General features: G+C 37.9%; 1 protein-coding gene across 4 annotated transcripts in view; it reads left to right on the forward strand.

Annotated features, from left to right (window-relative positions):
• The window catches only part of LOC115225466 (protein FAM228B-like), a 76,760-nt gene that overhangs the window by 5,849 nt on the left and 56,319 nt on the right, over positions 1–14,592 (forward strand). For all 4 annotated transcript variants that reach the window (XM_036498600.1, XM_036498599.1, XM_029796424.2 and 1 more), the window contains exon 2: positions 6,710–6,858. In XM_036498600.1, the coding sequence (XP_036354493.1) occupies positions 6,775–6,858 (84 nt within the window). In that variant the 5' untranslated portion in view covers positions 6,710–6,774. The remainder of the gene's footprint in view (positions 1–6,709; positions 6,859–14,592) is intronic.

Here is a 14,592-nt window from a genome sequence, read left to right on the forward strand (position 1 = left end):
CTTCCATTATTTTCAGTTGGAAGTCAAGTAGTGATGGTGATCCAGTGTTGTTGGGATGTTCTATAGTGAACTATATGTCATGAATATTCTGTCAGCCTCTTCACGGAGGATGTGAGTATGAGGATGTCAAAGGTGACAAAAGCATAACAGTCACAACTGAAGCTAATGAAAGCAATTTGGATAATCTAAGAATTAAGGAAGCTATCCTCATAGACAGACTAGGAAGGGCCCCAAATTAACAACAGGCTGGAGGTTGTCAGTCAATATATTATTTAGCTACATCTGGATGCATGTAGGTTCATTTTTGATAACATGCTTGTGTATTATTTATAAAAAAAAAAAAAGAAAGAAGGAGGAAACAAAAAAAAAAGAAACTGCACATATAATACATAACGTAGAAGCAGCGCTACGGATGTGCCAGTACACACGAGCTTGAGACATGGCCACCTTCATGTGCTTATCATGAGGAATTCTGGAAGGAGCTTCATGGGACCACTGCAGAGACACTTCCGGAAAAAAAAAACCGTTGGGAAACTGATTATAGCAGTGACTCGATCAATTCCTAGGGATATCTGAAGAAGGAATTTTTATATTCTGAAATATTATATCAGACTATGGATGATTAAATTATAACAGTTACTATAGTCAGATGAAATGGAGCTTGGTTTTGTGCCAGACAAAAATACCACTGATGCTATATTTCTGGTAAGGCAACTGCAGGAGAAATATCTAACCAAAGATGAACCTCTGTACTTGGCTTTTGTTGATGAGGAGAAAACCTTTGACAGGCTCCCCCAATCCCTTATCTGGTGGTCAATGTGGAAACTGGGGATAGATGAGTGGATGGTAAGAGCTATACAAGCTTGTACAGGGATGTTGTCAGTAAGGTGAGGGTTGGCAACGAGTATAGTGAAGAATTCCAGGTAGAAGTAGGAGTTCACCAAGGATCAGTCCTCAGCTTCCTCTTCATCATAGTCCTCCAGGTAATAACAGAGGAATTCAAGACATACTGCCCCTGGGAGCTCCTCTATGCTGATGACCTTGCTCTAATAGCCAAGTCACTGCCAGAACTAGAGACGAAGTTCAGGGTGTGGGAGTAAGGTCTAGAATTGAAGGGCCTTAGGGTTATCTTGGCAAAAACCAAAGTCTTAGTAAGTAGGAAGGCTGTCAAATCACAAAGCCCTTCAGGTAGATAGCCTAATCAATCTGTAGGAAAAGCATGGGTAGAAACTCCATATGATGTACCAGTGTAAGCTATGGACACATAAGAGGTGCAGCAGTATCAAAAGAAGGTTAACCGGGAAGATGTACAAAAAACAGATTCTATTACATGCCAGGGGAAAAACTAGAAGTGGTTGATATCATCATCATCATCATCATCATCATTTAGCGTCCGCTTTCCATGCTAGCATGGGTTGGACGGTTTAACTGGGGTCTGTGAAGCCGGAAGGCTTCATCAGGCCCAGTCAGATTTGGCAGTGTTTCTACGGCTGGATGCCCTTCCTAACGCCAACCACTCCGCGAGTGTAGTGGGTGTTTTTTACGTGCCACCTGCACAGGTGCCAGACAGAGCTGGCGAACGGCCACGAACGGATGGTGTTTTTACGTGTCACCGGCACGGGGCCAGGCAATGCTGGCAACGGACACGAACGGATGGTGCTTTTACGTGCCACCGACACGGGGCCAGACAGAGCTGGCAAACAGCCACGAACGGACGGTGCTTTTACGTGTCACCTGCACGGGGGCCAGCCGAGGCTGGCAACGAACACGAATGGATGGTGCTTTTACGTGCCACTGACACAATATCTTTGGCATTATGTCATGCTTGAGAAGAAAACCCATCAAGTCAAGTAAAATCATAGTCATGGAAGATACTGGTATTACACAACTGGGACCCATGCCGGTGGTACATAAAAGCACCCATTACACTCTTGGAGGGGTTGGCATTAGGAAGAACACCCAACCGTAGAAACTATGCCAAACCAGACTGAATTCTGGTACAGCCTTCCTACTTGCCAGCCTTAATCAAACCATGCAACCCATATCAGCATGGACAACTGACATTAAATGATGATGATGATATATATATAGAGAGAGAGACAGACAGATAGACAGCAGACTAACAGATAGAGAGACAGCAGACTGACAGACAAACAAACTTGTATACATGTAATAATAATTGTTCATCTGTATAATTATGGCAAAAACTTTTTGAAATTATATTTACTTAAAGCATGTTCAAAGTAAGTTTTCAGTGGAAATACTGAAACTATAACATTATCGAAGAGGGCTGATTAACTTCGTACAAACTTAGAAAATGCTGAAATCTGTTGTAAGAATAATTTTAGTAATATTATTTGTCAGTCCAGATTGAACAAAGATATTTATACGTCAGATACCTATAACCCTTTACAATTTAAACCAACCATATTCAGCTCAAATATTCTATGCATCATGGTGATTTCAAAGCTATAAGATAATGCACAATTAACTCAAAACAATGTGAATCTATAAGCATTACACTTGACTGAGTAATCTGAATACTGAAGAGTTAAATGTCTAGAAATGACTGGATTTTGAATGAAAAGGAAAAATTACAATGAATAAACTGTTCTATGTCTTAAATAGATATTACCAGTTTTGACTGGGAGAGTTATCATTAGTAAACATCAATCCCTGTGTATGACACATTGGGCAAGTGCTTTATTCTATAGCTTTGGGCCAACCAAAGTCTTGTGAGTGGATTTGGTAGGCGGAAACTGGAAGAGGCCCATCATATTTATATATATATGTATATATTCATATATATATATATATATATATATATATATATATATATATATGTTGTAGTGTGCAAGAGAGACGGTTGCGCTGGTATGGTCATGTGGCGAGAATGGATGAAGATAGGTGTGTGAGGGAACCCGTGGAAAACCTGGGGCGAGGTGGTGAAGCACGACCTTTGAACTTTAGGCCTCACTGAGGAAGTGACCAGCGACTGAGACCTTTGGAAATATGCTGTGTGTGAGAAGACCAGGCAGGACAAGTGAGTCCAGCCCACTTATGCATGCCTTTCCTTCCTTGGACACACAAAGACCTGTTGAGGCAAGCGAAGTCGAAATCGAACCTCATCCAACGACAGGCACCCATGCCAACCCCACTTCTCTGCTTGCGAAGACCTGTTGGGGCAAGTGAAATCGAAATCGGAATCGAAATTGAACCAATCCTATGACTGGCACCCGGCAGATGCCAGGACCCCTGGACTGGTGGTACATAAAAAGCACTATCCGAATCGTGGCCGATGCCAGAGCCGCCTCAACTGGCTTCTGTGCCAGTGGCACGTAAAAAGCACCATCCAAATCGTGGCTGATGCCAGTGCCGCCTCGACCGTGGCCGTTGCCAGCCTCGCCTGGCACCTGTGCAAGTGGCACGTAAAAAGCACCCACTACACTCACGGAGTGGTTGGCGTTAGGAAGGGCATCCAGCTGTAGAAACACTGCCAGATAAGACTGGAGCCTGGTGCAGCCTTCTGGCTTCCCAGATCCCCGGTCGAACCGTCCAACCCATGCTAGCATGGAGAATGGACGTTAAACGATGATGATGATATATATATATGCTTTCAAAATGTGACCTCGTGTGTACCGTTGGCGATTTTTTTTTTCCTCTATCTTCCCTTCTATGTTTCTGACGAAGAGCTCCGCTCGAAACGTTAAACCCTCCTTCTTTCCTGAGCATCCAATAATACCATATTTGTTCCACGTCCTCGCGTCGTTGTGTTTTTTTTGTACTTTCATGTTTGGATTAACTTTATATATATATATATATATATATGTTTGTGTGTGTGTGTGTCCGTCCATGTACTTGTGTCTGTGTCTGTCCCCTGCCACCACTTAACAACCAGTGTTGGTGTGTTTACATCCCTGTAACTTAGCAGTTCAGCAAAAGAGCCAACAGAATAAGTAACAGGTTTAACAAAATTAAGTACTAGGGGTCGATTCATTTGACTAAAAATTGTTCAAGGCAGTGCTCTAGTATGGCCACAGTCTAATGACTGAAACAAGTAAAAGATAAAAGATAGAAAGATGAAAAAGAAAAAATGCATAATTTGAATTGATATATTTAGTAATATTTGAATATTACTAAACACAAAACCCATCATCATCGCATCATTTTACTCCCACATTTTCATGCTTGCACTATGAGTGCACCAAACCTCACGTGTATGTATGCCCACATTTTTGCGGACACTTGTTTGAGTGAGTGTACTGATGCCATGCAGCTTGCCCAAGGGCATTTATGCATCCATACCTGTTAGTGATTATTTTTAATACTTTTCTTGCTGGATTGCATGTTCGTTTCTCTTTTTGTCATCTGTGATTTTATTTTTGATCTATATAAATGAATATATTTCCTCCGTCTGGCTGCTTTTCTCTCTACAAAACGGAAAGTTACATTGCGGAACAGTCATTTTAACAAGTTGTATTTATTTATCAGCTGACAAGATACATCTGCACTACTGGATGCTCCTGAACAAGTTGTTGAGTGTCCCACCCATGAGGAATCGATGCTAGATTTCTTGAAACGATTGTCGTGGTTAATAATAAATTTTTGTTTATTCCATCTTCTGTCTTTCATTTACTATATATAATTAGATCAGAAAATAGAAAGGTAATTAATATTTTATTATTTATTAATTAATTCATAAATAATAATTTATTAATTACCTCTCTATTTTCTTTTCTTATTATAATAAATAAATATATATAAACCACAGTTGATATAGTTACCTTGCAGTTGAGTATTAACTATAATGTTCAACATTCTTTGTATAGAGGAGAATCCAAGGGCATCCTGTCTTGAATTCCTCCGTTATTGCCTGGAGGACTATGATAAATAGGAGGGGGCTGAGAACTGAACCTTGGTGGACCCCTACCTCTACCCTGAATTCTTCAGTGTACTCATTGCCAACTCTCACACACTCACACACATATATAAATTTAAGTCACAATATATGGATTCAACTAATCTGGTTTTACTAAAAAAAAGCCCCTTAATGTCTCATTCTACTAAACATATAGAATATATAGTACAATACAAGAGAAAACCATAAGGTGTGTATAAAATTATAGATAAAGGGACAAATATACATTGATAAAATCTATTTTACCATTGGATATTCTTGTTTAATGTTAGATAAGAATATACAATGATAAAATAAATTTTATCATTGTATTTTTCTCTCTGTATTTATAATTTTATACACATACACACACACACACATATATATAAATAAAACTACATCTTTTCTTCATGCACTTTCTCTCCCTCCCCACTCCTGCAGCCCAACACTGCTCCGTCATCTCTCTCATTCTTCTAATTTCTTTATTGCCCACAAGGGGCTAAACGGAGAGGGGACAAACAAGGACAGACAAAGGGATTAAGTCGATTACATCAACTCCAATGCATAATTGGTACTTAATTTATCAACCCCCAAAGGATGAAAGGCAAAGTCAACCTTGGAAGTTTTTTGAACTCAGAACATAACAGCAGACCAAATACTGCTAAGCGTTTTGCCCAGCGTGCTAACATTTCTGCCAGCTCACCGCCTTATCTCTCTCACTCTTCTGTCCTCCCTCTGCCAACTTTATCATTGCTCATCCTGTCACTCCTTTAGATACTCATGTTTTATCACTCACTGCATTTCCCCCCACCCCCACCCTCCACCTTACCTTTCCCTCCCCTCTCTCCCTTTTACACCTCCATAAACTCCCTACTCATGCACTCGGAGAAATCCTCTACCATTCCAATTATATTTACATCCTTACACCTTGAGAGTATACCCTGACACATTGCCATCATCTCGCCCATTCTCTCTTACTCTCACTTTCTTCTCCCCCTCCCTTTCTCTCTTGTTCTCCCTCCAACTAGCATAACCTTGTATCTCCTCTACAAGACACCTGTTTCTGTCCCTCTATCATAGTTTAGCCTCACCACCTGGCACAGAGTTACTTCCTTCAATATCACTCTTTCTCCTAGTCGAGGGGCGGGGGTTGTTTTGCAAGTTATTTGATGACACATAAAAAACACGAAGTCCACTCACTAGAGTGGTTGGCATTAGGAGGAGCATCCAGCTGTAAAACCATACCAAAGCAGACCTCACCAGTACTGGTGTCACATAAAAAGCACCCAATTTGCTGTAAAGTGATTGGCATTAGGAAGGGCATCTAGCTGTAAAAAACCATGTCAAAGCAGACATTGGAGCTTGGCATAGTATCCCAGGTTTAACAGCTCCTGTTAAACCATCCAACCCGTGCCAACATGGAAGGTGGACGTTAAATGATGATGATGATGATGATGATGATGATTGTGTGTGTGTGTGTACTTATACAATGAGCTTCTTTCAGTTTCTGTCAACCAAATGCACTCACAAACCTTTGGTCAGTCTGGGTCTCTGATAGAAGATACTTGTCCAAGGTGCTATGCAGTGGGATCGAACTGAGAATCAAGTTGTTGGGAAGGAAACCTCTTATCACACAGCTACACATGCATTATACACAACCAAAGAAAATCTTGTCTCTCAGATGAAAAAAAAAAAAAGAATGAAAGAAAAAAAAAATAGTTAATAGCAAACCAGAAAATGGATTAAGCAAAAGATAGCCCCACTGATTTTAAAACTTGTATTTTCAAAAACTTTCTTGTATTATTTTTCCAGATACTTTTGATGCTTTCTGCAACATTCATCACTTGTAACAACAAGGATTTACTCTAAATCCTACAATGCCGCTTAATAAGAAAAATGAAGGAGTATTAACGTTACACAACAAATCCAGACTTGAAACTATTTTGCATCCAAATACACAGGTAGTATAACATTTATCTCTCTAAAAATAAAATTTCAATGTTACTTAACACTATTATAAGTCTGTTCTAGAAAGACACAAAGACACACAAACAAATAGATTATATACTAGCTTAAAAGCCGCACTCCATGCAAACTTTTAAGCTAGCTCCTCCTGTGAAGGGCTAATTGGGCCTGCAACCCAAAATTGAAGCGAGCAATAATAATAAAGCATTTATTGATACCCTACCAATATGTTATTACTTTAAAGGAAAAACTTGTGAGTTCTTTTAAAATTTGAATAGAGGATATATATATATATATATATATATATATGTGTGTGTGTGTGTTGTGCTTTTGTGTCTGTCTTTGTCCTCCACAACTGCTTGATAACTGGTGTTGCTGTGTTTATATTCATGTAACTTAGAGGTTTGGTAAAAGAGGCCAATAAAAAATGTACCAGGCACAAAGAAAAAAAAAGAGCTGGTGTTGATTCGTTCGATTAAAATTCAAGATGGTTCCCCAGTGTACCTGCAGTCTTATCGCTAGAAAAAATAAAAAGGACCACTAAATTCCTTACTAAAACTTAAAACTAAGGGAGTTAACTCTTGTATTATAGCATTGAAACCTCTCACGATTGCTTAATCAGCTAGATATAGCAACCAGAATACTTTTAAATAAAATCCCAATGCTGATTCCAAAATGGTTTAATATAGCTATGTAGAGCAAATGTAGACTAAGATAAAAGGATCCCAGATGAACAGACAGAATTTCGTTTTTATTAATATGTGTATCATCATCATTATTTGATGTCCGCACTCCATGCTGGCATGGGTTAGATGGTTAGACTGGAGCAGACGAGCTGGAGAGCTGAACCAGGTTCCAGTCTGATTTTGGCATGGTTTCTACAGCTGGATACCCTTCCTAACATCAACCATTCCAGGAGTGTAATGGTTGCTTTTACATGTGACTGGCACAGGTGTTTTTTACACGTCACCAACAACAACCATGACTATGATTCATTGGTGGGTGCCACTTACATGGCACCATTGCTAACCATGACTATGATGTACATGTGTCATACATACATACATACATATAGTTAGATAGATAGATAGATACATACATACATACATACATACATACATACTACATACATAATACATACACAGACAGACAGACAGACAGATATACCTACACATACAAATTTTTATCTTTTACTTGCTTCAGTCATAAGAGTGCTGACATGCTATGGCACTGCCTTGAGGAATTTTAGTCAAAGTAATCAACCCCCAGCACTTATTTAATTTCTAAGCCTAGTACTTTTTCTATCAGCCTCTTTTACTGATCTGCTAAGTTACAGAGTTACAGAGGTAACTTCATATACTCTGATAACATATACTTCTAAATCAGTGGTTCCCATATTTTCTGAGGCTGCCACCCACTTGACACCCCGGTCATGTTTCTAGTGCTTCCCACTTCACTCACCATCACAAACATAGACCACTTTCTGAAGCAAATTCAAAACAACTATTTCACAAATTATACTTAACCTAATTTACCCATTATTTTGTTGTTGTTACATCCACTTCCCCCTTTTGGCCACCTCATTATCACCTCACTTTTCTTCACCACCTCCTCCAGATCTTTCCACTGTCCCCAGGGGTTGCAGTACCACCCACTTTGAGAACCACTGATTTATTGTCTTACACATAGAAGCATGCATGTGGAGCCCACAGGCTACTTATTCTAAATCTTGCTTCCATACCTGGAACTTCTTCTCTAGTTCTGGTGGTGATTCAGCTTTAAGAACAAGGTCATCAGCATAGAGGAGCTCCCAGGGGCAGCCTGTCTTAAATTTTTCTGTTATTACCTGGAGGACTATGATGAACAAGAGGGGACTTAGGACCCATCCTTGGTGAACACCTACTTGTATCCTGAATTCTTCGCTGTACTTGTTGCCAATCCTCACCTTACTGGTAGCATCTCTGTACATTGCTTGCCCAGCTCTCACCTGCCACTCATCTATCCCTAGTTTCCATATTGACAGCCAGATAAGGGATCAGGAGACCCTCTCAAAAGCTTTATACCAAACATAATTTAACTTCATACATTGAAGAATCTTTCTGGACTTAACTATTTGTCAACTTTGAAATAACATGTTCTATTTATTAAATATTATATGACTGTATTATAACTGTCATGTTATTACTCATATTCATAAACATTTTTTATTTCTGTTATTATTAAGTGCTGTGTTTCTCAGTCAATCAATTCAATTTTGATTGTGTTATAAAAAGCAATCTTGTTATTCTCTTTCTTCTCTCTATTCCATTATATATTTATGTATCTATTTGATGATTGTTTCACTTAATCATCTTTTATTTCAATGTTTCCTTTTCTGTTATACTTTCTGTTACTTTATACTTTGTTCTTGATTTTCAAGATACTCATGATCAAGTGTTGAGTGATATGAAGTTTTGCTGGTTGACTAAGCGTTTCATTCCTGAAGCTTTTAATTTCTAGAGCAATGAGAAGACAATTTAATATGGAGTAGAATTCAGAATGAGTGCTGATTGAAAGGAATCGATAGATAAGGAACTAACAAATTAGATAATTTATTTAGAAAACATAAATAGTGGTTTGAATAATAAAAAAAAAGCAGTGCTAACCATTCCAAAGTAGGCAAATAAGAGTCTTTAATTCTCTCTTTGGAATATATTTAATGTAATTGAATATTCATATAGTGTTCTTAGTTGAATTGGAGAGATATGAATCTGAAAATTGTTGCTTCGTCTCAGATGTGTGACCTGGTTGGTATATTGTAATGAGAAGGATGAAGACCAATCAGACAGTTGAGGTAAGCATGATGTGCACAACAGTAATTATTATCATGTACAAAAGTGTGATGGAACCTGAAAGATTCAGCTTGTTAGAACATCAGTGTAGATTTCATAAAAGAATCTACATTATCAGCCTTGTTGTCACCACCACTGTCACCATCGCCACCACCGCTGTCATCTTCATCATCATCACCATCACCGTTTCTGTTGCGACAATTTCATAGTTTGTAAGGTCAATAAATTAAGTTCCAATAAGGTAGTGAGTAGGGATTTACTTCTCCCTTGAAATTATAAAAAAAAATCCTGTTGTTTGGTAAAAGACAGGATGGTCATCATTGGAGTGCTTTTGATAATAGTTCTATTTGATCCTTGCTCACAGTATATTTCAGACACGGATTGTGTGTCAATAACCAGCTGGGAATGATGTTTTCCTGGGGTTAAAAGGGAGTAACATGGTCCTACGCAGGACTGCTACCTTACATTGGCAAATAGATTTTACTATGCAGTATAGTTACTACTTAGATCTCATTCAGCGATTTAAAACTAGCTGTTTTACTTATGACCTTGTTATTGTCTTTTGTTGTTGCAGTTGTCGTTGTCGTTGAGCAAAACAACAACAATAATAAAAAAGCCTTTTGATTTGGCAAAAGAAATCATTATTGTTCTATACTGTTTATGAAATATAATTATCAAATTTTTATAATCAAATCTAAGAACAAGTAGAATGTTTTGCTCAGTGTTTCACCTTCTTATCATTTCTCTCATGACCTTTACTGTCATAAAAATTCTCAGAAATAGAAAGAAAGAAAACAAATGAATAAATAATCCATGCAATTAACATATATTATTGCAATAAACTTTGACATCGTTATTCTCTGTTGTAAATGTCATTGTTCTAAAATGTTATAAATGTTAAAATTAATAAATATGCTATATGCAAAGCTGGTACAAATATCACCAGAAGAAAAAAAAATGTGAGGAAGCTGTTGTAACCTGAATATCTCATAAGAAATAAGCAGAGTACACTGTGTATGTGTTTTGTTCTCGATAAATTCCAACAGATTTATAAATGGTAAAGCAAAAATACAGGGTTTTTGTTTTGTCTTGTTTATTTTTCTTAACTTTACTTAGCAATGCTGGCAACTTATAAAAATAGTTGACATTAAAATTACAGTGACTTTAGCTATAGAGATCTAATGATGCCACCACTATATGTCTAGTGTATTTCCATGAAGCCGCTTCAGGCAACAGAATGTCTGACTGAAGACCACAAACAAGCATTAACTGACAGTGAAAATGATGATAGTGTTGATGGTTTGAACATCAGCTTAGCTGATTTTCAAAGGTGACCATTGCTTATTACATTTCTTTGATAAGGATCATGAAATAAATATTTTTCTTCTGGCTTTGACAAGAGGAAGAATGCAGAGGATTAAAATGAGAGGGTTGAAAATCAGATCCTTTCCTCTCTGATTTCATCTATATCACCCTTTAGTTTTCCTTGAAATAAACTGAAAATGGAGAGAAAAACCCTTTTTCATTCTCAACATGCTGAAAATATTTGTGAAAGGAGCATAAGAATAGAAGGACTGACAGAGGAGAATAGCTCAAGTCTTTAGTTTTACTTGGCAACTAGAATAAGAATGCTTCTGTTTTGAACTGAAGGCAGTTTGGTTTTATACATTTTTGCACTTTTGAGTATTTATTCAGACACACTTTTACAAAACCACTACTTACTACCAAAATCAGTATAACAACCTTTCTGTGTGTGCGTGTGTATCTCTCTCTTTCACTCTCTCTTTGTATCTATTTCTGTCTCTCTCTCTGTTTTCTAATGTTCTTTTCATTAGCTAGCAGCATCACTTCCATCTCTCTACATTCTAAGTTCAAATGCTGCCTTGGCTAATTTTACCTTTCATCATTTTGGGTGTTGATGAAGTAACTACTAATTGAATGTTGAACTCGATGTAATCAACTTGCGCCCACATCTCCCCTCAAAATAGCTGGACTAGTGCTAAAATTAGAAAGAATTATTATTGCTGTTGATGTTGTTGTTGTTGTCCTGGCAGAATTGTTTGCACACCGAGCTGAATACTAAACAGCATTTCATCCATCTTTACATTCTGAGTTCAATTTCTGCAGAGGTCTGCTTTGCTTTTCTTCCTTTTAAGGCCAATAAAATAAGTACCAGTTGAGTACTGAGGTCAAATGTAATTGATTATTCCCATCCATTGAAAATTGATGACCTTGTGCCAAAAATTTGAAACCATTATTATTATTATTATTGTTATTATTATTATTATTATTATTATTATTATTATTATTATTATTATTATTATTATTATTATTATTATTATTATTATTATTATCATCATCATCATTATTATCATTATTATATGAAAACTCACAGCTTATTTTGCTTGGTATGATGGAAAGTGTCAGCTGTCCACTGCTAGCAGACTAAGGTGACATTTGTTTACTGGTCATGCTTCAAGAACCCTGTGAAGAATTCTTGTAGTTCCAATCAATGCTGATTTTTGTAGGTGTTCTACCCTCACACCTGCACTGATATTTTTAAGCTATGTTTTCACTCTTCAAATCGTGATAGTTGTTTATTTTTTCATCTTCTTTCACATTGATCCTGTTGATACCAGGGCATGCAATGTCGATCATCATACATGTTCTTTCTTTTTTATTCACCACTACAATGTCCGGTTTCTGATGACTGTCCAGGTGATCGCACTGGATCATTGCATCCCACAGGAGTTTGCAATTCTTATTTTTGGTGACTCCTTCTGGAGTTTGCTCATACCACATCTTTACTCTTTGTAGGCTGAGATTTCCACAGAGCTCCCAATGGATCATTCTTGCCACATTGTCATGGCATCTTTTGTATCCACATTGTACCAATTCCAGGCATTCACTAACGATGTGCCATACTGTTTCACCCCTCTCACCACAAATTCTGCGTTTGTCACTATCAATAGTGTTGTCTGTCCTGCATTTCACAACCACTACTTATATTCTTTGCATGATGCTTTAGACACTGAGCAATCCTTCTCTTTACACTGTATGGATGGTGGTAATTGAAGTTGAGGTATCGTCCACTAGCGGTCAGCTTGTGGTATACAGATCTTCTTGAATCCATACTTGGTGCGTGTTATTAATAAATAATAATATAATAATAATAATAATAATAATAATAATTGTGTACAGTGCTCAGGTGCACTACAACTCATCTAAAGTGTATATATAATCAGGTGTAGTTTCGGCGGATTTCGGAAAGCATGAGGGCCTTAAAGGATGCAGTGTCATGGCAGTTAACAACTGACGCAGGCAGTTTATTCCATGCTTCAGCAACTCTGAGCGTGAAAAAATGTTTCCGAAAGTCATGGGAGCTGTGTTGTTTTCTGACAACAATAATAATATGTCCAGGAATGCCAGCTGATTGTCCTAGCACATATGCTAGGACACAACAACCTCCTAAGCAGACCGAGTGCAGATATGAGCAGCATATGGGAACCGGTATTAAGGAAGGATAGGAAAATATTAGATTTATAAGCCCTAAAATTCACTCCATAATTGCCCATGGGCATATGGCATGGTGGTTAAGAGCACGGGCCACTAACCCCAAGATTCCGAGTTCGATTCCAAGCAGTGACCTGAACAATAACAATAATAACAATAATAATAATAATAATGATAAAAACATAAAAAAATACCTTAGGAATGAGATCCGGGTTTGAAATTTCCCCAAGACATCTGAAGAAGGCTGGAGGGTATATCAGCCAAAATGTGTTAACAACAAACAAGATGAGGACAAATATCCGTCGAATGTAAATAATGTAAATAAAGAAAACATTATTATTATTATTATTATTATTATCATTAAGGCAGCGAGCTGACAGAATCATTAGCATACTGGGCGAAATGCTTAGTGGCATTTTATCCATCTTTACGTTCTGAGTTCAAATTCTACTGAGATCAGCTTTGCGTTTCATCCTTTTGGGGTCAATAAAATAAGTACCAGCTGAACACTGGGGCCCATGTAATTGACTCATACCTCCCCCCTCCAAAAAAAAAATGCTGCCCTTGTGGAAAAATTTGAAACCATTATTATTATTATTATTATTATTATTATTATTAAAGCAGCAAGCTAGCAGAATCATTAGCAAGCCAGGCAATATGCTTAGTGGCATTTCGTTTGTCTTTATGTTCTGAGTTCAAATTCCATTGAGGTGAACTTTGCCTTTCATCCAAGTACTGGAGTCAATGAAATAGACTAGCTCTCTCCCATAAAATCTCAGGATTTGTGCCTGTAATAGAAAAGATTATTTTTAAGGCAGTGCACTGGCAAGATCATTAGCATGCTGGGCAAAATGCTGACCAGCATTTCTCCTGTCCTTACCTTCTAAGTTCAAATACCACTGAGTTTGACTTTACCATTCATCCTTCAGGGTTGGTTGCATCTGTTGGTGCAGCACCTGGCAAGATGGTTGTGTGGTTCCATTTCCCTGACATCAGGGTTGATCTCGAAGCTCTTCAGTGAGTTTTTGAGTATATCCTTGAAGCACCTTTTCTGTCCATCTTGAATGTGCTTGCCTTCTACCACTTCACTGTAGAACAAGTGATTGGAGAGTCACGTATCAGGCATTCAAACAAGGTGGCCTACCCTCCTGACTTGTGCTCTCCTCAGCTGTGTGTAAATGCTTGGCAGATCAGCTCAAAAGTGGACCTCTGTGTCTGGGACCATGTCTTTCCAGTTGATTTTTCAACAGCTTTCTCAGGCAGTTCATGTGGAAATAGTTTGGATATTTGACATGGCATTCATAAACCCTTGAAGTTTCACAGGTATACAGTAGTGTAGGCAGTACAACTACTAGGTACACCTTCAACTTGGTGAGCAGGCTAATG

The sequence above is a fragment of the Octopus sinensis genome, linkage group LG2, assembly GCF_006345805.1.
Source record: "Octopus sinensis linkage group LG2, ASM634580v1, whole genome shotgun sequence".
NCBI classification, from domain to species: Eukaryota; Metazoa; Mollusca; class Cephalopoda; order Octopoda; family Octopodidae; genus Octopus; species Octopus sinensis.